The sequence below is a fragment of the Acomys minous genome (assembly GCF_964271855.1).
Source record: "Acomys minous genome assembly, chromosome: 1".
Lineage (NCBI taxonomy): Eukaryota > Metazoa > Chordata > Mammalia > Rodentia > Muridae > Acomys > Acomys minous.
Genome location: NC_140483.1, coordinates 3,304,749 through 3,331,447, shown reverse-complemented (window position 1 = coordinate 3,331,447; position 26,699 = coordinate 3,304,749). Strand labels below are relative to the sequence as shown.

General features: G+C 50.9%; 1 protein-coding gene across 2 annotated transcripts in view; it reads left to right on the top strand.

Annotated features, from left to right (window-relative positions):
• Positions 1-26,699, top strand: part of KCNH1 (potassium voltage-gated channel subfamily H member 1) — a 306,029-nt gene that overhangs the window by 116,668 nt on the left and 162,662 nt on the right. For both annotated transcript variants that reach the window (XM_084794972.1, XM_084794973.1), the window contains exon 7: positions 10,801-11,230. In XM_084794972.1, the coding sequence (XP_084651098.1) occupies positions 10,801-11,230 (430 nt within the window). The remainder of the gene's footprint in view (positions 1-10,800; positions 11,231-26,699) is intronic.

Here is a 26,699-nt window from a genome sequence, read left to right as displayed (position 1 = left end):
GAGCTCATGCTAGCTTCTCTCTGTCTAAATACCCAAAGTACACTATAGCGTTAAAGAGACTGTGCATTGCACATGCTGGTAGCTGAGGGGTCAGCCAGCTGTGGTCTGTAGACCAGCTGTGGCCTGTAGAGCAGCTGTAGCCTGTAGACCATGACTGATCTGAGTTTGTTCTTGTGTAGCCCAGGAGCTAAGAATGGAGCTTCACACTTTAAAGAGTGTAATAAACTCAAAAAGAAAAAAACACTACTTTGTGATATTAGAAAATTATACAAAGTTCAAATTCCAGTGTTTATAGATGAAGCTTATGAGGATGGAGGCACACCCCCTCGTTTCTGTTCCTCCTGCAGTTGCTCCGGGGCCCTAAAGGCTGAGTGGGGATGCTGCAAAGTGTGTGCGATCACGGAGGCTGGAGATTCGGAGCATTTGGCTCTCCACGGATGATGCTTCTGAACCCTGTCCTAACACAACGATTTTTCATTTTTCCTCATTTCATTCCAGTCTTTAGCTAAAGTGCACACATAATTTATGTAGTTGTACACATTTTATATACAGAGTGTCTCACTGAGCCATAAACCCTTTTCTGTAATAGTCACTGTAATTATAATTTTAATGAGCTTGTATTTGATTGTGCTTTGAAATGTAAAAAAAATTCTTTATAACCATAATCTTGGTTTATTATCACAACCACCCACATGAGAGGAGGGAACACTCATTTCACGAACTCACATAGCTAGTGATTAAGCCCTGTGTGGGGACCCCACAGAGAGCCCGCACAAAGCCATGGTTTCTGACCCAAGTCCCTCCTCTGTGGTACCTTGCTGATAACTGCACAGTCTTTCCCCAAGTTAGTACAACCTTATTTTAACATTTTCTTATCTTCCTGTGTGTATGCAGTATGTGTGGGGTATGTATGTATGTATGTTCTTGTGTGTGTGTGTGTGTGTGTGTGTATGTGTGTGTGTGTGTGTGTGTGTGTCAGCTGAGAGAAGGGAAGCGCAGCCCCTTAGCTATTACAGTTTAGGGAAGGAGGTGGGTATGCTGGTCATAACATGTAACAGGTAGGGACTGAGGGTGCAGGGAGAACCTGGTGGCTGCGTCTGCTTTGATAAGTAAACAGGCACCTCGGTCATTTGTCTCAGGTTTGAGACCTGATACCCACCTGGATTTTATGTGGGTTTTGGGGATCTGACACCCTGTTCTCACCTTTGCTGTAAGCACTTTAACCTCTGAGTCATCATCCCAGCCCAGTGCAAATCTTCAGTAAACAGCTTCTCCATGTTGGACAGGAGGCTTCTCTTAGGCTGTCCTTTTTGATGGAGAGAACATCATCTGAGTGGCTGGCTGTTTGAGTCATATTTTATTTTATTTTTTGAAGGGATGATGTGGATATGGGCTTTGCTTTTCAGCAGTGACTCATCAGAATGGGTGAGCCTGAGCTGTACGTGGAGCTCACTCCAGGACAGGGACTTAGCCCTCAGAGGCAGCCTCCACAGACCCAGGCTCATTCCAGGACAGGGACTCACCCTCAGAGGCAGCCTCTACAGGCCCAGGCTCACTGTCAGGACAGGGATTCACCCTCAGAGGCAGCCTCCACAGGCCCAGGCTCAGGCTCACTGTCAAGACAGGGACTCACCCTCAGAGGCAGCCTCCACAGGCCCAGGCTCACTCCAGGACAGGGACGCAGCCTCAGAGGCAGCCTCCACAGACCCAGGCTCACTCAGGACAGGGACTCACCCTCAGAGGCAGCCTCCACAGACCCAGGCTCACTCCAGGACAGGGACTCACCCTCAGAGGCAGCCTCCACAGACCCAGGCTCACTCCAGGACAGGGACTCACCCTCAGAGGCAGCCTCCACAGGCCCAGGCTCAGGCTCACTGTCAAGACAGGGACTCACCCTCAGAGGCAGCCTCCACAGGCCCAGGCTCACTCCAGGACAGGGACGCAGCCTCAGAGGCAGCCTCCACAGACCCAGGCTCACTCCAGGACAGGGACTCACCCTCAGAGGCAGCCTCTACAGGCCCAGGCTCACTGTCAGGACAGGGATTCACCCTCAGAGGCAGCCTCCACAGGCCCAGGCTCAGGCTCACTCCAGGACAGGGACTCAGCCTCAGAGGCAGCCTCCACAGACCCAGGCTCATTCCAGGACAGGGACTCACCCTCAGAGGCAGCCTCTACAGGCCCAGGCTCAGGCTCACTGTCAAGACAGGGACTCAGCCCTCAGTGGCAGCCTCCACAGGCCCAGGCTCACTGTCAAGACAGGGACTCAGCCCTCAGAGGCAGCCTCCATAGGCCCAGGCTCACTGTCAGGACAGGGACTCAGCCTCAGAGGCAGCTTCCACAGGCCCAGGCTCACTCCAGGACAGGAACTCACCCTCAGAGGCAGCCTCCATAGACCCAGGCTCACTCCAGGACAGGGACTCAGCCCTCAGAGGCAGCCTCCACAGGCCCAGGCTCACTCCAGGACAGGGACTCACCTTCAGAGGCAACCTCCACAGGCCCAGGCTCACTGTCAGGACAGGGACTCAGCCCTCAGAGGCAGCCTCCACAGACCCAGGCTCACTCCAGGACAGGGACTCAGCCCTCAGAGGGCTTTAGCCTGTCCCTATGGACTTCTTTTCCTGGGGGCCAAGTTTCAATAGACTGAAATCCAAGGAAGGGACACAGGGTGTTTCTAGAATGTCTTCATTTTTGCCTGACACCTCAGCTGAGCCGTCACAGACACAACCCAGGGGTTCAGGCTGCTGGCCTGTTCTTGGCAGTACTGTACTCCTGCCTTACCTGCCAGCTAAGCATTCACCGGTCTTAACCAGCTGCCTGAGTCCTTCTCCTCACTGCCCATCCCCCACTGTGCCACAGGTTCCTGGAGCTTGGCAGGAGGCCATCTGTTTTGGGGATCCTGCCTTTCTGCATCTTCATCTTTGGTCAGGATGAGACTGGCTGGAGTGGCTCATGCTCCGACAGGGCATGTGTGAGACACTTTAGATGTAAGGAGGCCACGCAGGGAGTGTCCCATGCCTCAGCTGCTTCCTGGAAAGATGCTTTCCAGATGAAGGACTGTTTTGTATAAAGAGCTCTAGCCAGAGGAGTGATAAGGGGCAAGCGTTTGCCTCAGGTCACAGTCCTGTGCTGTTGGCTGTGACTTGTAGGGAAGTCACCTGGCTTTTTCCCCAGCACCAGACTCTGACCTGTGTTAACCCTGAGATTTTAAATTGCATTAAAATTAAAATCTTAGTTTACACTGCTGTGACATCCAGGCTTCAGGGCACAGTGTGGCCCTGCTGCTTCCTTTGACAAGATGAAGAAAAAACATCCTAGGCTACTTGGGTATGTCTGCCTTCCGTGGAAGAAGAAAGCAGAATTTAGTATTCTGATCAATGGACATGTTACTAGACAAAACCATAGTCTCTTCCGCTTTGGGTGTTTTTGGTCACTGACAAAGTTTATTTCCAGTGTCCCCAAAAGGGAAGCTTGGTAGCATAAATTCCCTAGGGCGCGTGCCATGTGCTTCACGCGTCTGAGTAAGTGCACAGGGTCCCCAGTTAAAGCACTGATTTCTCACTTGCCCCAATGGCTGTTTTCTGCAGCGCCGCAGATGTGCTGTTTGGACAGCATTAGTGGATTAAACAAAGAGAAAGGTGCAGCCAGCCCCGTTTTTGGTTAAAAAGCTCCCCTTGGGCTCACATCTTTTCCCAGAATATGGCCGACAGACCTGCGAATGGAGCCAGGAGAATCCCTTGTGCACAGTCTCCTGCCTCATGCTGACTCAGTGCAGTTACAGTTTGCCCCTATGCAGCTTGCATTCTGTTTGCCTTGGGCTTGACTGACTGAGGGCAGAGTGAGGGCAGGGGACTGGTCTGTCCTTGCTTTTCTGTCACTTCTCGGTCCAGGGTATGTCTTCCTGTCCCAGGTTTCAGGAAGTAATGGGTTGAATTAAACATGGCTGAAGAAGGATAATGTTGAGGTAAGGAAGGGAAGGAAAATTAAATTTTAGCTTCAGAGAGAAACTTCCAATGAAACCTGGTAAAACCAATTTACTCTATGATCAACAGAAATGGCTCTGAGTTCTCAGAGTGTGGAGTTCACCGAATATTCTTGAATTCATCTTTTCTTTTCTTTTTTCTTTTTTTTTAAAAGACAACACACAAGCAATTTTTGTTAATAAAGTAGTAAAATTTCATATTAGGCGGACGTCCCCAGAGGAGAGTCAGTGGGGGCTGGTATATGCGGCTCATGCTTGCTTAGCATGTGTGAGGTCTTGGGTCCCCTTGCCAGCATTGTATCAATGGGTGTGCTGCAGCATGCCCAGTGTCCAGCACTTGGGAGGTAGAGGCAAGAGGATCAGGAGTTCAAGGTCATCCTTGACTGCATATAGAGTTTAAGGCCAGCCTCTGCTACATGAGACCAGAGGGAGGGTTGAGGAGAGAGCGCCCTCTAGTGAAAAAGTCATGTATGTATGTAAACATAAATACAGGCACACACACACACATACACGCACATGCACACGCACATGTGCAAACTCACACACGCATGCACAAGGATGGGTTGTGTCAGGCTGACTCACATGATCACAGGGACTGAGTGGATGCCTACAAGCTGCAGAACCAGGAAAGCTGGTATATGGCGTCATCCAAGAGGTCAGAAGTCTTAAGAGAGAGCCAAGGTATAACCCCAGCTCCCTCGGGAAGAGACCAAAGGCCTGCCTGAGACCCAGGGCCCTTGGTGCAAATCTGAGTTAAAGGCCTCAAAGTGGCATCAGGCAGCACACCAGCTTGGGAAGGAACGGCTAGAGGAAAGAACGTAGCCCTCCTCTGTTCCTGTTTGTTTTTAACCACTCAGTTCTTTAGACTTTTGGTTGGTGCTGCCCAGAGTATGAGCCTGTCTTGGTCACTCAGTTCATTGGCTCACCTGCCCATCTTCTCTGAAAACACTTAGACCCGCCCAGACAGGAACTTTGAACACCCCTCAACGTAGCAACTCACCACTCTGCATTAACATCACAATTAGCGGATCCCTTTGTTCACTCATCACGGTGTAGGTTTCCGTTCAGTAGACACTACAGAGCCTCTGTGAGGAGCTAGGGCTCTGAAGAGAGGAAACTGAAGACACAGTCTGCGGTGCTGGTCACTACCTGTGCACTCACGTCTTCATCTGTCAAGTTTGATGAACTCACCTCAGAAGGTCACAGAATCCAGTGAGATGGTACCTCTGATGTCCTCAGGGCCTGGAGGGCTAACAGTGGAAATCACTTGTCTCAGTGGCAGTGTCCTTCCAGACCTCAAGGGCATGTCCATCTATGGCAGAGCAATAGCGTGTGATGTGGCCATCACACCCGAGGGTGCTTTGTTCCTGCCCTTACTTCTGTCTGGCTTTTTCTTAGACCTTCTCATGGCTCACAGGCTTGTCTCCCCTGCGCCCTTGCCTTGGTGCCACAGTCTCTGTGACATTGGCTGGCCCCCTTCCTGGTACTTCCGTGCTTGCTTCTTGCCTGATTTATTGTCATACTGTCACATAGCAGCACTTACTTTAAAGTTTATCCTATTATCTGTCTCTCTTAATTAAAAGTCTAGGAGGATGACTGGGTCTGGCTTGTTACTAGTCTGTCACCAGGGAGTGAATTATGAGTAAGTCTCCATTGGCAGGTGTTGGGCTTAGTGTGGTACAGACCTCTCATCCTATCTACTTGGAAGACTGAGGCAGAAGGATTCCAAGTTGAAGGCTTCTCTGACCTACAGAATAAGTTCAAGGCCAGCCTGCACATCTTGGTGAGAGAGATTCTGTCTCAAGGGGAAAAAAAAAGTGAAAGGATGGCTGCAGTGTGTGTACTGATGAGTGCTGACCTACTCTGTCTGAAACTCCTCCCATGCCCTCAGAACTGTTTGAAGAATGGCTGAGATGCCATTGGTGGGGCCAGGAGGAGGGCACAGTAGCCTGGAGGGAGGCAGCATCCGTTGGTTTGAAAGCTAAGTCACTCTTGTTTGGAAAGATGCAAGTGGAGCTTCAGAGCGTGTGTGTGAGGGGGAATACCAGGGAGCCCCGGTGCCAACAGAGAGCCAGGCGAGCAAGGTGCCAAGTTCTAGACCTTCTCACCACATGAAGGTGGAGAAACACAGGCTGGAGTCGGATATCGGAGAAGGGGCCTCCTGAGCAGTGAGGGTGGAAGACGATAACAAAAATATTTTATATTTCTAATTTGCCATACTGCCATTGTGTTCCCGTGCAGAGCTGGGAGTCTGGTGGGACAATTTAAAAGCATGGCATTTCAGTGATGCACTGTCATCCGCTGTGTCTATGGCAGAAAAACGTTATCAAGCAGAGGCTTGGTGAATGCAGTTGGGTGAGGAGGCAGGGGCTGGAGAGATGGCTCAGCGGGTAAGAGGGGTTGTTGCACAAACACAAGGACCTGAGTTCAGATCCCAGCACTCACATTAAGAAGGCCAGGCTTGGCTGTGTGCACTTGTAACCCCAGCACAGGAGGATCCCTAGGGTTGCTAGTCTTGCTCCAGCGGCAGTAAAAGATCCGGCCTCAAAGGAATAAAGTGGGAAGTGGCCGAGGAGGACACCTGATCTCCTCCTCTGGTCCCAACATGCGCCCGCCACACACACGTGCACACTCCCCCTCCACCCCCGAGTACACACTCAAGGCAAGGTAAAGCAAATCCAAGCGAATGGTTTGCCTGGGCTGTTCATTTAAGTACAACTTGAAAACTTGCACACAGTGAGTCTGCCTCAATCCGTATACATCAGTGACATCACAGAGGCACCCGGGAGGTCTCCAGAGTCTGCCTCCCGCCCATCAGGGATGAAACTCAGTCGCTCCTACACTTGCTCCTCTGTCCATGTTGGGCCGCCCAGAAACTCCTGGCTTTTCCTAATGTCAAGATTCCCATAAAGCATCCCGGAAACTACTTGCAGCGTGGGGGTGGGGTGGTTTTCTGCTGCCAGAGGTACTTAGATAAAAAAGATGTTTGGAGGGTCCTGTTTTATTTATCTCATTACTGAGCTTCAGGAAAGTAGGGGCGTCGGGGGAACCAAACCACCAGCTGGATTCCAGCTGCTCATATTTCCACAACCACTGAGCAATGGCATGTCACGGTGCAGTGCAGAGAGACGGCAGTGAGGTCCAGACCCTCCTCAAAGAGAGGAAGAGAAAGCAAGCATGCTCTAACCTCCAAGACATTAGGAGCCTCTCAGACTCCTTCTGAGCATGCACTGTGCTCCAGACTTGGGGTGGTTTCTTGGATTCCAAAGTTGGGTAGGGTGACACTATTCAACCTGCTTCTAACATGCATGACAGGTGACTTCAATATTTAGAAAGACGCACTTCCTGTTGACGTTTTGGGGAGTGAGGACCTTACCACACAGGAGATCGATCGCTCAAGAGGAAATGGACACAGGGCACTGAGGAGGAGCTGGGGATGGGCTCTGACTTCAGGGTCATCACAGAGGCCTTGTGGTGGAGTCAGGCACAAGCCAGAAGGGACCGTGAGACCACCAGATGGCTGCTTATATGTATAGGGCAGGCCTTGTGGGCTGAGAGGCACATGTGTGTCTGCTTACCATGTGTATGTGTGAGCTATCAGGCGTGTGTGGCTAGAGGACAGCATGGCCTCTGCGTGGTGAGCGAGTGTACCATGGTGGCCATTGTGAGGGGGAGGCTGAGGGACAAGGAAGGAGGTGCAGCCCACGCATGGTCTCGAGGATGCCCGCGGTGGACTGGTGCATCGGAGGCACGCGGATGGCAGAAGGAAAGGCCCAGGAGAGGCAGACCACCTGTGGGTGCTTCTACATGGCCGAGGGGTGTTCTCAGCTCAATACGAACCAGGAAAACTGAGAAGGCAGTTCCACACTGGAAAGCAAGCTTTTCTTTAAACTGGTTTCAGGGACCCTCAGGAGGAGGTGGCACGTGGGTGGCTCCATACATGGTGTTTGGTTTCTGACTCATTCCAAAGACTCCTTTGCCTCCCAAAATATCTCCTTCAGGGCAGCTGCAGCTGCTGTTCTCTGTAAGGGGAGGCTGGTTACCCTCGGTTAGGGCACAGAGAGAGATGTCCCCTTACCCTGTCAGCTGGCTGCATCTAAGTATGAGGGCTGTTTCTGGTGTGTGTGTGTGTGTGTGTGTGTGTGTGTGTGTGTGTGTGTGTGTGTGTGTGTGTGTGTGTGTGTGTGTGTGTGTAGGCTGATCACCATGGAGGGAGGAAGACACTCAGAGGAATGGCTGTGCTGATGGTGAGCTTCAACACAAGAGAAACCTTCCCATCTGCCGCAGGTTCTATGGCTGTGGAGCCTGTTTATTTGTTCTGTTATTTTGCGGGGAATCGAAGGGGACTCCGCACGAGCTGGCAAGCCCTCTGCCGTCGAGCTATATGCTTGGCCTTGCTTTGTTTTTCTGAGAAGGGGATAGATCTCACTTCTCCCGCCCTCACTTTAGCACAGCATCCTTTGCACTCCGCTTGGACAGGACTCTGGAGTTGGTAGGAACAGTAAACACGCTCCAGTGACCTGTTTTTGGAATCTCTTCATTATCTCTGTGGTAAACTTAGGTGAACTTGGGTTGAGCACCTACACAGCACTTCAGGGCCCCAGGCTTGTCTGTCTGTAGGTCTGCCATCTCCAGGGAATAGTGTCACGATCATGTAGGCTTACCTGGAGGACAGGACAGGGAAAAGAGAAAGCACAGCGTCCCTGGAAGAGACAACTGTTTACCTCACACCTGATTGATGGAACCGAGTTCCAGGGACCGTGTAGATGGAAAGAGCCTGAACAATGCAGGTTAGCGATGCACCCATGAAGGGGACCTGAGCCCAGAGTGACTCCTTACACAGCCCTCAGGAAGCTCAAGTGGCCCCTGGGGTGGGGGCAGGGTAGAGGGTGAGAGTCCTGCAGGCATAGAAACAGCCTAGGCTGAGCGGTTGGAACATGGGGGGCCATGCACCCCCACAGTGAAAGGTAGCCTTTTTCCTTGGGTTCTTACTAGGTGACGGCTGACAGAGCCTTAACAGTGAAGCTTGTCTGTGGTGTTCGCTTTCTAGTTTGTTTTTAGGGGAAGTAGGAAAAGCTAATTCCCAGTGCACACATCTTAGATCCTTTCCGATTCGGTGTGGGAGGGGCTAAGTGCTGTGACATTTATGGTAGGTTTGGAGCCACTGTCGGGGTGATGAGAGCCGGTAGGTTAGTGTCTGTGCAAGGGCAGAGGGTGCTCTGCTCCATCCCCTCCTTGTTTACACAAGAGGACAGAGAGGTCACTGAAGGGTCCCAATGCACATGTGTGTGCCTTATATACCACAGGGCTTTTGTTCAGTTTCTTTACTGACCGTGTGTGTTTGGGTGTGTATTTGTGTGTCTGTGTATTTATGTGTGTGTGTGTGTGCGCATGTGCATGCGCGTGCATGTCTGTGCATGAATGTGTATCTGTGTGTACATTTGTGTATATCTGTCTGTGTGTCTCTGTGTGTGTCTGTGAGTGTGTATGTGTATGCATGTATGTATGTATGTATATATGTATGTATGTATGTATGTGTGTCTCTGTGTGAATGTATGTGCATGTCTGTGGTGAGTGTGTATCTGTGTGTCTGATTGTGTATTTATGTCTGTGTGGCTGTGTGTGTGCACATCTGTGTGTGTGCATGTCTGTGTGTCTGTGTGAGTGTGTGTCTGTGAGTATGTATGTATATCTGTGTGTCTCTGTGTGTGCATGTCTGTGTGTGCATCTGTGTTATGTCTCTGCATGTTCAGTGTCCGACAGTATATACCTCCATCCTCAGAAACAGTGCCCCTCCCAACAGAAACTCGTCTCTTTATTCTTCTATCCTTTTTTTGTTTTTCTTTCTCGTTCTTGCTTTTTTTTTCTTCCTTTCTCTTTTTCTTGTTTATTTGTTTGCTTGAGGTGCAGTCTTACTATGTAACCTTGGCTGGCCTGGAACTCACTATGTTGACCAGGCTGGCCTCCAACTCCAGTCTTAGCTGGTGCTAAGATTAAAGGTGTGTACCACCATGCTTGGCCCCTTAGCCATTTCTTAATTTGCTTTAATTTAAAATATGTTTTTTCCTAATTATTAAAGTACTGATAATGACAGATATTAGGTAAATATATACATTTATAACCAAATAGGTAAAAATAGAACAAAAACAGCCTGTGGCTCCCGATGGCTTTCTAATGCACACATATTTATTTGCTTATGTGCAATGCAGTGTGGTTACATAATTCATTGCCACATGAAATAAATATGATAAAACTCAAATGTTTCATATTGTATAATATGAAATATTATACAACCCTTGAAAGTTTAAAAATAACTAGTGGTATGGAAAGATGCATATATATTCTCATCTGTAATAACTCTACTTGTTTTGTTTATTTTTTAAATCAAGTGAGAAACACTAAATAGAAATTTCTACTCCATACATGGGATAGAATTCTAATTTTGAGGGGCTGAAGAGATGCTTCACAGTTAAGAGCTCTTCTGCTCTTACAGGGGATACAGGTCTGGTTCCCATCATGCATTGGGCAGTTTGCAATTGCCTCTAACTCCAGTTCCAGGGGGACCTGACACTCCCTTCTGGCCTCGACAGGCACCAGGCAAGTGCATGGTGCACATACATAGCGGCAGATAAAACACTCATACACATAAAAATTAAACAGACGTTTTCAAAAAATGATTCCAATTTTGAGTTTTTCAAAGGGTTGTATAATATTGCATGTCATGGAAACATACACAGCTTAAACTAATGGCAGTGGTGGGGCCGAGGGACTGAACATTCGATTTGTTCCTTCTCGCTGAATCTTTGTCCATCCCCTTCCAGGGCATCAGCAGCCTGTTCAGTTCTCTGAAGGTTGTGCGGCTGCTCCGTCTTGGGCGAGTGGCCCGCAAGCTGGACCATTACATCGAGTATGGAGCTGCGGTGCTGGTCCTGCTGGTGTGTGTGTTCGGGCTGGCTGCCCACTGGATGGCCTGCATCTGGTACAGCATTGGGGACTATGAGATCTTCGATGAAGACACCAAGACGATCCGCAACAACAGCTGGCTCTACCAGCTGGCGATGGACATCGGCACTCCCTACCAGTTTAATGGGTCCGGCTCGGGGAAGTGGGAAGGCGGGCCGAGCAAGAACTCGGTCTACATCTCCTCGCTGTACTTCACCATGACCAGCCTCACCAGCGTGGGCTTTGGGAACATCGCCCCATCCACAGACATCGAGAAGATCTTCGCGGTGGCCATCATGATGATTGGCTGTGAGTAGGACACGCAGGGTGGGCTGGGAACTTGCCTGAGGGTCAGGCTGGAAATGGGTCAGGCTGAAAATGGAGCCTGGGCTTTTGACTCGCAGGACGAAGGAATGGCTGCTTAAAATGACCAACAGACATGTTTCCTCCTGGAGACTAGCTTTATGGTTTTCCTGGTCTCTAACTCAGCTCATGCTGGTTGAAAAACAAATTTAAGAAGGTGTGAAAGGGGGTTGGGGATGTAGCTCAATTAGTGAAGTGCTGGCCTAGCATGCACATATCCCTGAGTTCGAGTCCAAGCGGTGTGTGAACTGGTGTGGGGGAGCATGCAGGCAGCCTCAGCATTCAGGGTATGGTGACTGGACAATCAGGAGTTCAAGGTCATCTTTAGCTAGATGGAAAGTTCTAGGCCAGCCTGGGTTACATGAGACCTTGTTAGTAGAAAGAGAGGGAGAGAGGAGGAAAGAAGGGGAGAGAGCCAGAGAGAGAGGATGGGGGGAGAGAGGGACGGAGAGACAACTATTACTTTTGGTGCCTTCACACGTCTGCTTTCTGTGTGTGTCTGGACAACATCTAGATGCTGCGTTCCGTAAAGTTTGGAAAGGTGTTTCACATAGTTTGCTAAGAGCACTGAGCTGTTGCAGGTCTTTCAGTGTTGTGAAAGAGTGAGTGTGGTGTTTCGTGCTGCTAGGATTATAGGCCTGAGTCATAATCTTTTCTGACTAAGGTGAATATTTTCCTGTCTGCCTCTTTATGGAGAAATCGCCATGCTCAATAAACAACAACAACTACAGCAACAACAACAACAACAACAACAACACACACACACACACACACACACACACACACACACACAGAGAGAGAGAGAGAGAGAGAGAGAGAGAGAGAGAGAGAGAGAGAGTGAGATACTGTTCCTGAACTAAATATCCCATTAGTTCTTGAGGCAAGTGTTTAAGTCTGTTATCATTTTGCCACTAACAAATGTATGGTTGTTGCTGTGGAAGAGTCTAGAAAATGCCTTTGGCTGACGGCATTGACCTCCCTTCATCCTGAGAAGCCTTAGTGAGGAGGGTGCTGGCCTGGCAGTCTGAGTGGTCTGTGCTCATGCCTCAAGGTGTCCACTGTGTGTGTTGGAGTTCATGGACAGGGCGCACTAGGGGAGCACCTGACGCACTAGGGGAGCACCTAGCGCACAGAGAGCTCAGCCCCCAGAGCCCACAGGCAGGGCTTCCTCCCCAAGGTGAAGCTGATGAATGAATTGTTGACCATCCCGGAGAAACTCGAGCCTTCAGTCGGACACTTTATCCAGTTGTTGAGAGAGTCAGCTCTGGGGGAGTCTTCTTCAGCCCACGTTGTGCTGCCTCCTGCTTGCTGCCTCCTTCCCATAGCTCCCTTCTCGTGCCTGAGGCAGGCAGATTCCTGAGAGGCTTTACAGGACACCTCTAAAGGGGTAACTGATTCTGGGAACTGGATGCTGGTGGAGATGTTGTGTTTGCTCCTTATTTTAAAATAGGTTTTAATAGAGATGATTGCCTGGCCATGGGAAGCCAAGAGGAAGATCTGTGGGTGGCTAATGGTTTCAGTTTAATTAGAACTTGGGGTGCTTTCTCATGTCTCAGGCAAGGATTTAAGATCTTTTCTCTTCTGGAAGGGGTTCAGCTTAACTGATCTGGTTTCTAGTCAGGGCTTGCAACTCACAAACGAACAAGACTCTGGTGCCAGAATCGAAGTAGCTAGCCCCTTTCACAACGCTAAGTGTGCACCCCACCACCGAGCTGCTTGCTGGCTTGCTTCTGGGAACCTGTGTCAGCCTTGAGGTGAGGAACAATTGAAGTGGTACGCTGTGCATAGGGCCAGCCTTCCTTCCTTCAGGGGAGATGACTGCCCCATCATAGCCATTACTGAGAAGTTGCTAAGAGTGGCCAGTTAGAAACGGGCCCGGTTCATGGTCTCAGAAATGCTTTCAGGGGCTCTTCTCGCAGTTCTCATGCAGAGGAGAAAGAGAGAAGCCCTAAAGGCGTGAAAGGAAGCCGGGCCCAGCTCTTTCTTTTCCCGAACGGCTCTCCCACGAGAGTATTGTTTCCTAGTATCCAGCGGGACCCTGTGCATTTCCACTTCTTTTATGCGTCCACCGTCTCAAAGGCAAGCAGTGTTTCCATCTCTTTCTGGTAACTGAAGAACATGACTCAGGCCGCCGTTTCTTCTCTGTGGTGAAGCGTGAGGACTGTTGGGCTAAGTGCCCCTGTTGAGCTCTTCACAGAACTCTCGTGAATGCCAGACACTCTGCTGAGCACCCCACACGGTCTACAGCTTACGGTGGCTGTTACGTGATAAGAAAAAGAGGGCGTCTCAGGACTGTGGGGCTGCAGAGTGTTCAGCGGGGCCCCTCACCTGTGATGGGATGGAGCCACAGTCTTGGTGCGGGCCATTGCTGTTCCCCGTGCCCACTCACTGACACATACAGAATTCCCTCCGAGAGCTTAAGCGGGCTGCCGGTGCCTGGTGTGGAAACCCTCTGTGTTTCTTTGCTGCTTTAATTTGAGCACACAATTATGCTCCGGACTCATGACTAGGTGTGCAGTAGGGAAGCAGGTACTTTTCAGCGACCTGTCACTCATGGTCACAGCGGCGATACACGTCAACAAATTCTTGCGCTGCTGAGAAGGTTTTTGCACCGTGTGTGATGCTGGTAACCAGCCCTGTAAAACCATCTCTGGAACAGCCTTCCTTCAGGATGACTGCCAGTGCTAAGTTTATGGCTTCGCCCTTTGCTGTCTCTGTACATCTATGTGCACATTTTATGCCCCTTCTGAGCCTTCCCTGGGGTCAGGCTCGCAGAGGGACTGAGATGTCCAGCCGTGAAAGCCTGGGCAGATCCCGGGAGCTCTGTGCTGCCCTCCCTCCAGGCATTCCTTAAAGTGAGGAGTCAGTGTCTTCCCCTTCGTGTTGAGTTTCTTGTGCCACGAGGATGGACGGCATTTCTAGGCTCTTCTGTGGCAGTGTGTTAGCCATCCTGTCGGTGACGCATGCTTTCGGATGCTTCTTCTGTCTCATCTTGAAATTAATCCATGTAACGATAATTAGTCCACCAACCAGTCCAGCTGGTCAGTTATTGGGGGATCGAGGGGGGTCGCAACCTGTACATAAAGACATGGGCGGGAGAGAGACAGTAGCTCAAGCGAACAATTGCTTGTCAAGAGCTCGTTTATTAAAGGTAAGGGCAGGCTTTTTAAAACCTGCTTTAGTGAGGGCGGGGGTACGCAAGGAGAGTAGTGGAAAAGTACAAAATCTTCTGGGTTGAGCCCCGGGAACATTAGCAAGGGGAGGGGTCTTTCAGGTGAGACAAAGCAGGATGTCTCTGTGAATATCTTAGGATCCGATCGCTGTCTTCTCAGGACTAAGCCGGATGCCTTGCATACCTAATGAGTGGCCCAGCAGGATGTTGGCTGCAAATACTGAATGGGTGGAGGTCGGCCTCAGGCCTTTTGGTCCCTGGCAGTTTCACCCCTTTTGTTTACTTTGGCCTGAGGGAGACCTTACAGCCCAGCGAATGACCTTTAGGAGGTCACCAGTCATTGTTACAGGATGGCGGTATATTTAAGAATCACTAATGTCCAATGTTTCAGGACAACAGTTATTCTGGACCGGCCAAATTCCCAAGGAGAGGGGGCCTCGCGATGGCCTGAGCCTGCTAGAGGATCGATGCTCAATCTTACCACGCCTATGGTCTGTCCTCCCACCAAGGACCGACCGACGTCTGATAACCGAGACTTATTCGATCGCTCCGTCTCTGACTTACCAGGCACTATCGCGGGTCAGGTCAAGGTGGGCTCAGGCCAAAAGATATAGGGGAGGGCTTGCACAGGTTTACCAAAGGCACCGAGGGCACAACCAGGCTCACCATCCAGCATTCTGCATCCTCGGGAACTGCAAAGGCCGCCCATAGGAACTGCAAAGGCCGCCCGTAGTTAACCGACTGAGGCGTAGGTGAAATCTCCTGGATGGAAATAGAAGTCTCATTTGAGTCCTCAGTCTCCAGGCTGCGGTAGTGAACCTGGATATTCTTGGTGGCAGCTTCAACCTGACTTTTAACAAACCCTGTAAGACGGTTTAAAGTCCATGGGCCAAAGGATAATAGAAGGAGAACACCAACGAGGGGCCCGAGCAGGGTGGGGAGAAGAGTAGTAAGCCAGGGGGAGGCAAGGTTAGGGTTGGGGAAATTCCCCCTTTCAGAAAATTTAAAAATGAGTCGGGGTCATGAATAGTAAAACGGGGAAGAAGAATAACAAGGACACACCAGTCTTTGGAGGAAAGGAAGGTAGGGGCATAGACGATCGAGGTTAAACCAGAGGAACAAGCAAAATGGGTGTTATATGGCGCGAGAATGTAGGGGAGGGAGAGGTCGGGAATGACAGTCTGGGCGCGAACGTCGCTGAGGGGAAGAGGTTGGGGGAGGGAGCATATGGGGACCCAGGAGGCAAGTACCTATGCCGGAAACAGGCTGGAGGGTAATGCGATTGTCGGGAGCTAAGCCGGTGAGGGTGGGGTAACATTAGTAAAGAGCAAGGTGGAAAGAAGAGCAATACCCTCGTAAAAGGGCGGGGAGGGGGAGAAACACATACAACATTCAGGAAATGACAAGGAGGAGTCATTCTTTTTTTTTTTTTTTTTTTTTTTTTTAAGGCCCATATGGAGGCATTTGTCAACTGGGGAATGACATCAGCCGAAATGGGGGGGGGCCCAGGGGGAGGGTAGGTCGGAAGGGAGGGGGTGGGAGGGGAGGGAGGCATGGGGGTGGCGGGTTTAGGCGGGGGGGGGGGGGCGGGTCAGGAGCAGGAACGGGAACAGGATGATGGAAAATATGATTAGGCCCAACCACTGCAGCGCCCTTACTGGGTACCTTTTTCAGGAGGTGTAACCAAAACGTAAGTCCAAGATCGTACTCTGATTTATAAACACGGAGGCCCCATTTAAATCCACGACCCGTCCAAATGGCACGTTTACCGGGCTCAGTGGAGCGAATGGTCAGGGGGTTGCACCAGCCATTGGTGACTGAACGAGCTACATTGCAAAGGTCTTTAAGGGTCCCAAGAAGAGGATGGCTTCCAGTACGTGTCGCCAGTGGTCTCACACCCCCAAGAGGCACAGTAAAAATCTTGGGCCCCACCACAGCGATGAGAGGGTCCCGGGAAAACATAGAGCCCTCCGGCCCAAGCAATCCCATCTTGGTGTAAGGTTTTGTGGAGCATGATGCGCTCCAGGTCATTACAGCAGCCGGGACTGGGACCACCAACCGAGCGAGAGAAAAAAAATGTCTTCCACGCCCCAAGAAGAGGGGCCTCCCAGGGCCAGGGCACAGAGGTCAACCTGTAAATCGAGCCACTGGGGATTAATGCCCTGAGAGGAGGAGGAACTAACAATATCTCCCGCTTGGTTAATAATGACCCAGATAAAATTATAGATTGTATAAGGCTGAGGTTGGCGCAGAAATGCGGCGAGAATCACTTCAGGGAGGCAGAGGCAAAGGAGCGACGTGGTGAGTAGCAACGTGATGCATCGGCGGTATCTTTTTTATCCTAAAAAAGAGCACAATTACATCTTTTCCTCAGGGGAGTTCCCTGGGAGAGGGGGGTTAAAAGGTTTGACTAGGCGCTCAGGTAACCAGCGCGCATTTTGTTCTTTCTGATCATAAATGCAGGCATGACCTTTGCCCCAAATAAGGACTGGGTCGGGTCCATGCCATCGGTGGGTCAGTGGATCCTTCCACAGAGCCTTGGCATAGGTGGAGGAGGTGGAGGAGTGCCAAAGGCGATCGGCCGCCGAATGGCCAAGATCATCCTTTTGTAGAAAATTTAGGATGAACAATGCATGATTGAGAAGCAGGCGAGGCCCTGCTGTAGAGGGATATAGGATTCCTTTGGAAAACTGTAATTTATTAAGCATTGCTTTAAGTGTCTGATGGGCCCTCTCGACAATTCCTTGTCCTTGGGGATTGTAAGGTATCCCCGTAACATGTTTAATCTGTAGTTGGGCACAGAAGGACTTGAAGGCAGAGCTTGTATACCCAGGGCCGTTATCAGTCTTTAAGGTATAGGGTTTGGGGGCAACAGTAAGGCAATATAAAACATGATCAATAACATCTCTAGTAGCCTCTCCAGCGTGCGGAGAGGCGCAAATAAATCCACTAAAAGTATCTATAGACACATGAATATACTTAAGTTTCTTAAAAGAGGAGAAATGAGTAACATCCATTTGCCAGACCTGTCCAGGCATGAGGCCACGAGGGTTGACTCCCGTATGTGGCTCGGGAAGAAAGGTGACACATGCCTGGCATTCTTTAACAATAGCCCGGGCTTGTTCCCGAGTGATGGAGAACATGTGGCGGAGGCTTTGGGAATTAAGGTGGTGGAGGGCGTGAGCCTCCCTGGCCATAGCAACGGAGTCACTGGCGGATGGAACGGCCAGCCCTGAAAGCAGGGGGCGCGTGGCTGAGTCCACCTGGGCATTAAGTGTAGTCAGAGGCCCTGGCAGGGTAGAGTGAGCGCGAATATGACCAACGAAAAAAGGCTGAGAGCGCAAAAGAATAAGCTGTTGGATACGGGAGAAGAGAGGAGAGGCATTAGTAGCAGGCTTAATACGAGGAACCGTCTCGAGGAGTGGAACAGAGGATGCTACATAGGCACTATCAGTATATAGATTAAAGGGAGTATGGGGAAGCAATGTAAAGGCGTGTGCAACAGCTTCCAGCTCAACAAGCTGAGCAGAGATATGGGGGGTTTGTTTTTGCAGGATAGCTCCGTCCACAGAAAGGGCAGCAACCCCGGTAGAAGAGCCATCAGTAAAAACCAGGGAAGCTTGGGGGAGGGGTCTGGAGCGGGTGACTCTCGGGAAGATGACAGGTTGTCGCTGCAGGAATTGAATTAGTTTATCTGGGGGATAATGATTATCTAATAGGCCGCAAAAAGAAATACAGGAGACCGCCCAATCATCTGAATTTTGAAAAAGCCACCTTATTTGTGTGGCCGAGTAAGGCGTGATAATAGAGTGAGGGTCCCTTCCGAAAAGCCTGGTGGCCGCTTCCCGCCCCTGTCGAATGAGAGACGCAACCAGAGTAGGATAGGTAGGAAGGACCTTAGTGGAGGAGGAGGGGAGATGGAGCCAAAAGAGAGGGGTCCGTTGCCAGAACAGTCCTGTGGGGGCAAAGAGGGAAGGAAAAATTATGAGCGCGAAAGGCTGGGTAGGGTCATAATAGGAGATGGACTGGTGGAAGATGGCGTCTTCGACCTTTTGTAGGGCCACTGAAGCTTCAGCAGTGAGACTGCGTGGTGAAGAAGGGTCAGAGTTGCCTTTTAAAATATCAAAAAGGGGTTTAAGCTCTCCAGTAGTGAGCTTAAGGTAGGGGCGCAGCCAGTTTATGTCCCCCAAAAGCTGCTGGAAGTCATGAAGTGTTTTAAGGGTGTCTCGGCGGAGCTGGACCTTTTGGGTCCTGACTGAAGAGGTCCCAAGTTCATAGCCCAGAAAAAGAAAAGGGGGGTGTAGTTGTATTTTGTCTGGGGCAATTTTAAGTCCCAGATGACCCAAACTCTTAACAAGTTCCTGGGTGACGAGAGAGAGCTCAGCCGTGTTAGGGCCAGCAAGTAAGATGTCATCCATATAATGAATAATATATAAATGTGGGTACCTAAGGCGTAGCGGGTCGATGGCCTGGGCTACATATTTTTGACAAAGAGTGGGACTGTTGGCCATGCCCTGAGGAAGTACCCGCCATTGAAATCTGGGTGAGGGCCCAACATGATTAACAACAGGGAGGCTAAAGGCAAAACGTTTGGAATCGTCAGGGTGTAGGGGAATGCAAAAGAAGCAATCTTTAAGGTCGAGAACAAGTTTATGAAATCCTTTAGGGATAGCTACAGGAGAGGGGAGACCAGGCTGCAGAGCTCCCATGGGCATCATGGTCTTGTTAATTTCCCTGAGGTCCTGGAGGAGTCGCCAGGCACCATTCTTTTTTTGGATGACAAAAATGGGGGTGTTCCAGGGGGAAGTAGAGGGCTCAACATGGCCTGCATCAAGTTGCTCCTGCACCAGCCTTGAGGCTGCGGCCAGTTTACGGGAAGGAAGGGGCCACTGATCGATCCAGACAGGAGAATCAGTTCTCCAAGTAATTTTATCGGCCTGGAGTGCAGGGGGAGAAGTGGCCCTTATAAAAAATTTTGTTCATATCCCAGCCCTTGGCGACTAATCCTAGGCATAGGGACAATGGGCTCGAGACGCCCCTGTCCCAGCTTGCCGAGGCCCTGGCCTGGCAAATAGCCTTGATCCAAAAGCTGATGCGTGACAGGAGAGGAGGGGCTATAGATAAAGACCCCCATCTGAGAGAGTATGTCCCGGCCCCACAGATTAACGGGTAACCCTGGGACAATGAACGGTTGCACCGTCCCTGTCTGGCCATCAGGGTCAGTCCAGCGAAGGACCTTAGAACTTTGAAGGGTATTGGTAGATATTCCGATGCCCTGAAGGTGAGTAAGGGAGGGCTGACAGGGCCAAGACGAGGGCCAAGAAGATTGGGACAGGACCGTCGAATCTGCCCCGGAATCAATGATGCCTTCAAAGGGGCGGCCATCAAGCCTTAGTGTAAGATGGGGTCTATCAGAAGTTAAGCGTTGGACCCAAAAAGCGGAGGGGGGCAGGGAGGGAGTCGGGGTGGCGGGAGGAGAGACAACAGAGTCAGCCAGGGTTAACGGAAGGGCCCAGGCCAGAATCTGACCAGGAGAGATGGAGAGAGGGCCCTGGGTAGCGGCGGCAAGGAGGAGCGTAGGAGAAGGGAGCGGGTGTTTTAAAACGAGGGGATAGATGAGTAGCCCGATAAGGGCAGAAGAGGCACGGCCGAGGACCAGGAGGGGAAGAGGGGGAGGGTTTCCAAAGAGGGCGACAGGCAAGGACAAGGTTCCATCCTCGGGCGTCAGTATTGTAGAGGTGGTGGCACGGAAGTCCAATCCTGTGGGGGAGGGCAAGGGGCCGCCGCTGGAATGGGAGGAGGTTGGGTTTGGGAGGTGGGGTAGGAGGTCTGTGGATGGAAGCGGGTCTGTAAATTGGGGGGAGCCTGTGACACCGGTCCCGACGCAGGCTGGAATTGGATAGGGTGAGGGGCCCGGGACTGGCCCCCAGAGGAGTTTCCCGAACGCGGGGGGAGAGGGTTACCCATGGCATCAACAGTGGAACGGCAGGTGTTCGCCCAATGACGACCTCTACGGCAACGAGGGCAGAGCGTAGTAGGGGGGGGCCGGGCCACAGGTCCCCGGGATCCAGTGGGTGGCGGAACGACCGGCGGCTGTCCAGCCTGTGAGGGTGGGCGGTTACGCTCATTTGGGCAGGCGCGGGCAAAATGTCCCGGTTGGCCGCACCGGTAACAGGAGGCCCCGCTAGGGAGGGCTCCGACGGCCATAATGGCCTTGGTAAACTTATCAGTTAGGGGATCAACCTCTCGGCAAAGCTGAATCATCTCATCAAGATCCCTGCCCTTATATTTGTGTCTAAGAACTGCCTTACAGGCTGAGTTGGCATTTTCAAAGGCCAATTGTGTAAGAAATTTACTGTCTGTCTGGCCAGGACCAAGGGATCTTTCTGAAGCCTCCAGGAGGCGCGCAGCGAAGTCGCTGAAGGGCTCCTGAGGTCCCTGAAGAATCTTGGTAATAGGGGACAGGGCGGAGCCCGTGGAAGCAATAGTTCTCCAAGCAGCGAGAGCGGCAGAACTAGAATGTGAAAGTAAGGAAAAGGGGAGTGCACGCTGTTTTTCGTCAGTGGCATATTTGCCCTGGCCAAGGAGTTTGTCAAGAGACCATTCACGGGTATCGCGATGTCCCTGCTGTACGTTTTTTCGGATAAGGTCACGGCAACGATCAGCCCAGTCCGCCCTCCAAGAAAGGAACTGTCCTCGAGTGAGGACAGTCTGTGCAGTGGTGATCCACTGGTTGGGCGTTAGATGACCTCCATCTGCCAAATCATCAAGGAGGGAGAGTGTGAACGGCGCATTAGGTCCGTAACTACGGACAGCCGTGTTAAGTTTTTCTAGCTTTTTAAATTTGAGTTTATGATAAGCAGTGGGGGTAGGGTCAGGAGCCGTTCCACCACCTTTCTGTTCTCCCTCCGAACCTGAGGAATCATGCTCACTATCAGAATCTACAAGGGCCGCGGACGACTGGGAGGGTGTAGGGGCAGGTGGGTCTCCCAAAGCAGCGCCTGAATCAATGGCCTCAGTTTTCGCCCCGCTCAGGGCGGGCTGGCTCTGGGAACGGGTGACAGGGAAAATAAACGGAGCTGTGGAGGAAATGCGCGTTGTTAAAAGCGAAAGCCGTTGTTGAAGCTGAAGAATCTTCGTCGCATGGGAGATCTGGTGTTGGAGATGAGCCTCCGTCTGGCAAAAGCAGTTTGGGAGGGAACAAGGTGGCGGGAGCCGGGAGGCAGGGTAGGGCTTAGTAAGGGGAGGGGGAAGAGTGAGCAAGGTAGAGGAGGGAAAGGTTGGCGCCGCGCGGAGGAGGCCATCATCGGAATGATGTCGAGCAGCCTCCTCCTCAAGGGTGGCAGCAGCATCCGGATCCAAGGGCTCATCTGGGGCCTGAGAAAGGAAAATGGCGGAATGGCGGGAGGCGCGTGAAGGGGGAACAGGAGAGGCTGGCGGACCGGATCGGACAGAGGGTGCCCTTTTTGGAGGAAAAACAGGGGCACAAAGTGGTGAACACCCGCGTTCCATAGCGGAAATGGGGTCCTCATGGGTGGGAGGAAGCGACGGATAGAGACGGCGGGAGGAAGGAGAAGGCTTGGACACAGGCGCAGGGGAAAGATTTTTTAAGGGCTCCGAGGATGTAGGAAGAGAGGAACCCTGCAAAGAAGAACAGGAAGGAACACGAGAAGGAGGGAGAGATTCGCGCAGGCAGAGTTCAGCCACGGAGAGGAGCTGCCTCTCTCCGCTTTCGTTTTCGCCGGACTCAATTATGTCCCGTATAAGGCCCCAATAAGAAAAAATACTGTTCGACACCGCTGTAGTACCATCTTTTTTAATAAGTGCATTAAGCTCACGCCCCACCTTCTGCCACTTTTCAGAATGAATAGTAGGTCCATCAATCATGAACCAGGGACAGGTCTGGTCAATAAAAACAAAAAACTCAATCAAATGTTTCTTTTTTACCCTAATACCTCTCTCTCTGAGTACGTCCTTTAAGCCTTTTATGAACTTTGCTTCCTTGGACAGCGAATGGCCCATTCTTGAGATATGCGAACGGATGACTCACCTAATGACGAAGCCGGCCGGGCGAGCTCGGCTGGTCATGAAAACTCCTGTGGACCGGTCCCTTAATCCGTTCGGGGAGAAACCCGCACCTCGAGTCCCTTCGTGGTCGCCAGATGAAATTAATCCATGTAACGATAATTAGTCCACCAACCAGTCCAGCTGGTCAGTTATTGGGGGATCGAGGGGGGTCGCAACCTGTACATAAAGACATGGGCGGGAGAGAGACAGTAGCTCAAGCGAACAATTGCTTGTCAAGAGCTCGTTTATTAAAGGTAAGGGCAGGCTTTTTAAAACCTGCTTTAGTGAGGGCGGGGGTACGCAAGGAGAGTAGTGGAAAAGTACAAAATCTTCTGGGTTGAGCCCCGGGAACATTAGCAAGGGGAGGGGTCTTTCAGGTGAGACAAAGCAGGATGTCTCTGTGAATATCTTAGGATCCGATCGCTGTCTTCTCAGGACTAAGCCAGATGCCTTGCATACCTAATGAGTGGCCCAGCAGGATGTTGGCTGCAAATACTGAATGGGTGGAGGTCGGCCTCAGGCCTTTTGGTCCCTGGCATCATCTGAGCATCTCATTAAACTTGCTTATCCCTCAGAGGATTCCAGGAAACAGGAAACAAAGCCCTTGCAAGCTAGCTCACTTTCCTCTGTTCTAGTAGAATTCCCATTAGGAGGACATGAAAGCTGAGGCTGACTTCAGGGTTGGCATTAGATCTAAGTTGTAGCTGGCCCTCGCCCTGGCCTCCCTGTGGGACAAGACACTGAGAAGGGCCTGGAAGTGGAGCCCTCACTGTGGCTGGTCCTCGCTGAGGAAGGGAGATGTGTGTGGAGAGGATGATTTATCTCAGCCTCAGGTGGGGGGACCTGGCTCTGCCTTCCATGGGTCTCCGGGAGGATTTGACGGTGAAGAGACAGTTGCCATTTCTAAACATGAGCTTGTACTTTTCCTTCTCTCCTCACAAGGTCACCACTGTCACCCTGTAAGTGGCGCTCGCCCTCCCTCTCAGGCGGTGGCAGGGGATTTAGATGAACACTACCCAGCACTTGTGCAGCCTCCTGTCTGTGAGCCACGTCTCTCTTCCCAGTCTGCCTTCAGCTCAGCTCCTTCAAAGCCCGGCTGGGCTCCAGTGCTCAGGGACTCCCGTGAACACCCTGAGTCCTGCTCAGCCCTCCTCTCAGTCTCCTGCTGGACTTGAGCCCGTCTTCATCAATGCTTTTGATGGTCCCCAAGGCTTCTTTATGTCACTTTGTGGTTTCTCTAAAACGATACAGTCACAACTATCAGTAAGAACCCAGGTGGGAGGGAGAGAGGAGAAACTCTCAGATGATCTTAATAAACAATAGACTCTCAAAAATAGTGATGTGTTCACTTAGCCAAAGCCTTAGACTTTTGGGAGGAGTCCTCAGGGCCACTGCGGAGGCTTACTAATGACGAGATACGGGTTCTACTGTTGGGTAGAATACAGAACTATGAGCTACATAATGTTGCTGTTGGGTTCCCAAAACATGTTTCCTAAAAGTTTAGGTTTCGTCTGGCTGCCTCTCTAGAGACACCAGAGACCAGCTTCTCTACTGTGTCCATGGGTCACTTCTGTGTTGGGGTTCCATGTGGCTGTTTAATATACCTCTCCTTTGAGAACAAGATTAGGAAGTTACCTATATTCATTGTTTCATATCCCATTGGTTGGGATTTGATAACCTAACCGCATGTAGCTGCAAGAGAGTCCAAGAACTGTAATCTTGTCCCAAATCATTGGTTGAGGGAAAAAACAAAATTTAGAGGTGTCTTACCAGGGAGAAAAGACTGTGACTGAAGTTTGAGATCTGCTTTGTAGTTTGGATTGTATGGTTTTGGTGAGAGTGAAGAGGCTGCCCCTGGCTCTGCCTCCACTGATGGATAAGGACAAGCCATGATAAAATGTGATAGCCCTATGAAGAAAGCAAGAGTTTTGCATGTGGAGGCCAAGACTTTCAGTGGTGTTAACAGTGGCTGCCTCTTGCTCTTCTCAGATAATTTTGTGTTTCCTGTTCTTAGAAAAAAATAAAACAATAATTGCTGCTCTGTCTGAGGAGCACGGGAACGCTATTTAATTTCATTTTTAGTTTATGTTTATTTTGGGAAATGGGGCAGTATTCAGAATTCTCTGGGAGAAACAAGCACTCATTTATCATTTCTTCTTCGATGGCTTTTCTAGCCAGGGAATGAGCTGATTTTTCGCTGGAAGTTGATTCGCCCCCACCCATTGCTCACAGCTGTGGGCATCTCCAGCTGTGGGCATCTCCACCTCTGGCACAGCCTGGGTACAACCTGCCCCTCTTGTTCCTTATTCTTCACTTACAGAAAACAAGCACTGCTTTCTCCTGCCCTGTCCCTGCCACATTGATGCTGTTCTTTAGGGTCACGGGTCCTTTGGTGGGTATTTTTTTTTACTGCACGTTGGGCCTTTCTCTGAGTATGTTTCTGGCTACCTTGGCATCTTTCTCACTTTGCTGTGCCTTCTCTTCAGCTCTAGGGAGACTCATGGCTTCTAGAGGGCAGGACCTGTGGCTCTCTCTGGCCGCCCTCTTCTCCTCTGTGCCTGGACATGTGCTGCTGGAGGGTGGGAAGGAGTGTCAGTTAGAACCAGCCAGGTCTGGCTGCCGGAAGAACCCTGGCACGTGCTTCTTCTAGGATGCCAGCAGGAGGAACTCTTCTCTGCTTCCTGTTCCCCATCTTGTAGAACTTTGTGGAACTCAACAAATGATGAGGTCCTTTGGGTGTGGTCTTCTGTAAGAGAACTTAAACTTGCCTTGCATGCAATGTGGAGGCGGTCGCCAGGTCCCTAAGTGTGTAACAACACTGCCGGATGTGCGTCATCACCAGGTCCCTAAGTGTGTAACACTCCCGGATGTGCGTCATCTAGATACAAAACTTCTGTAAGAAACCAATTGGCCGGACCATAGGGCAAGTTCAGGGAGGCCTCCCAGATTTTACTGCCCAGGCCTGACTGGCAGCATCCTGATTGAGCAAGACACAGGACTCAGAGCAACAGGAGCTCCTGAGAGAAGGGACTAGAACACTGAGCACAGTCATGTGTAAGGCATTTGTGGATGAGCAGCCGTTAAAGCAGGCCACGTTCCTCTTTGACAGACGTGAAGCAGCTCGCCCCAGGGCACCGCCTCGGAGGTGGAGGTGGCTGAGCTGGATTTTGATCCTCGTTTCACCTGACAACAAAGTCTTTCTCTTTGTGTTGTTGCTTCCCTCGTTGACTGTTTGGGGTACAGCAAGAGAAAACATCCTTTGTGCTGTGTAGGCTGAGGGCATGCAGAATTAAGAGCCCAGGAGCTGGGAGGGGTGCGGGGCGGGGGCAGGAGAGATGCTTTCTTGCAACATATTTTTCTAGTCCGGGCTTTATAATTCTAATGAAACTTCTCCAGCTGCAGCTGAGGTAGGAGGACACTGGCCCAAAAGAAGAATTTACAACCAGCACCAGACTTTAGGAAGCTAATGGAGGGGCTCTCTCTGACCTCACAGGCGGGCACATTATCTGGGAAATGCCCTTATTTACCTATTTGTCTTTAATGCAATTTGTACTGAGACGGAAGTGGTAATATTGTCAGAAACACCTTGTTTCTACTGTGCTTCTGTACCTGTCTCCTTTGTAGCTCATGGCCTCTGTGGGGAAGGGAGTGCTGCCTCTTCTTATGGCTAAGGAGACAGTGGTGTTGCAGGTCATGCAGCTGGCAAGAGGGAGCTGAACTCACCAGTCCCGTGCAGTGTTGTTTTCACTGTCTCTGAGTGCCATGGCAACCATTGGTTATGGTAACCACAGACGATGCTGGTGGGTCAGGAGCTGATGTTTTCACAGACTGTGTCAGGGCACAGAGAGATGCTGATGCTGGGTCAAGGGTGGTGACAGCTCCCTTTCTACTTGGAGCAGAAGAATCAACAAACATCATTTCACACCTCCAGCTGCTGTGTGTCTAGTATTTATCATAGTTTGCAGCTGATAGACTGACACTCACAGGTGGCTACAGAGAAACTATACTGAAGAGAAAAGAAAATTTCCTTTTCTTTAAAACTGGTGAGAGATGAGAGTCCACTAAGGCAAGTTTCTGATGACATGTGAGTCACCATTTTCCACAAGTCCGTGAAACCTCCCCAGTTCCCAACAAGAACGAGGTGGCTTCAGAGAGCACAGCTACCACCCATTTCCT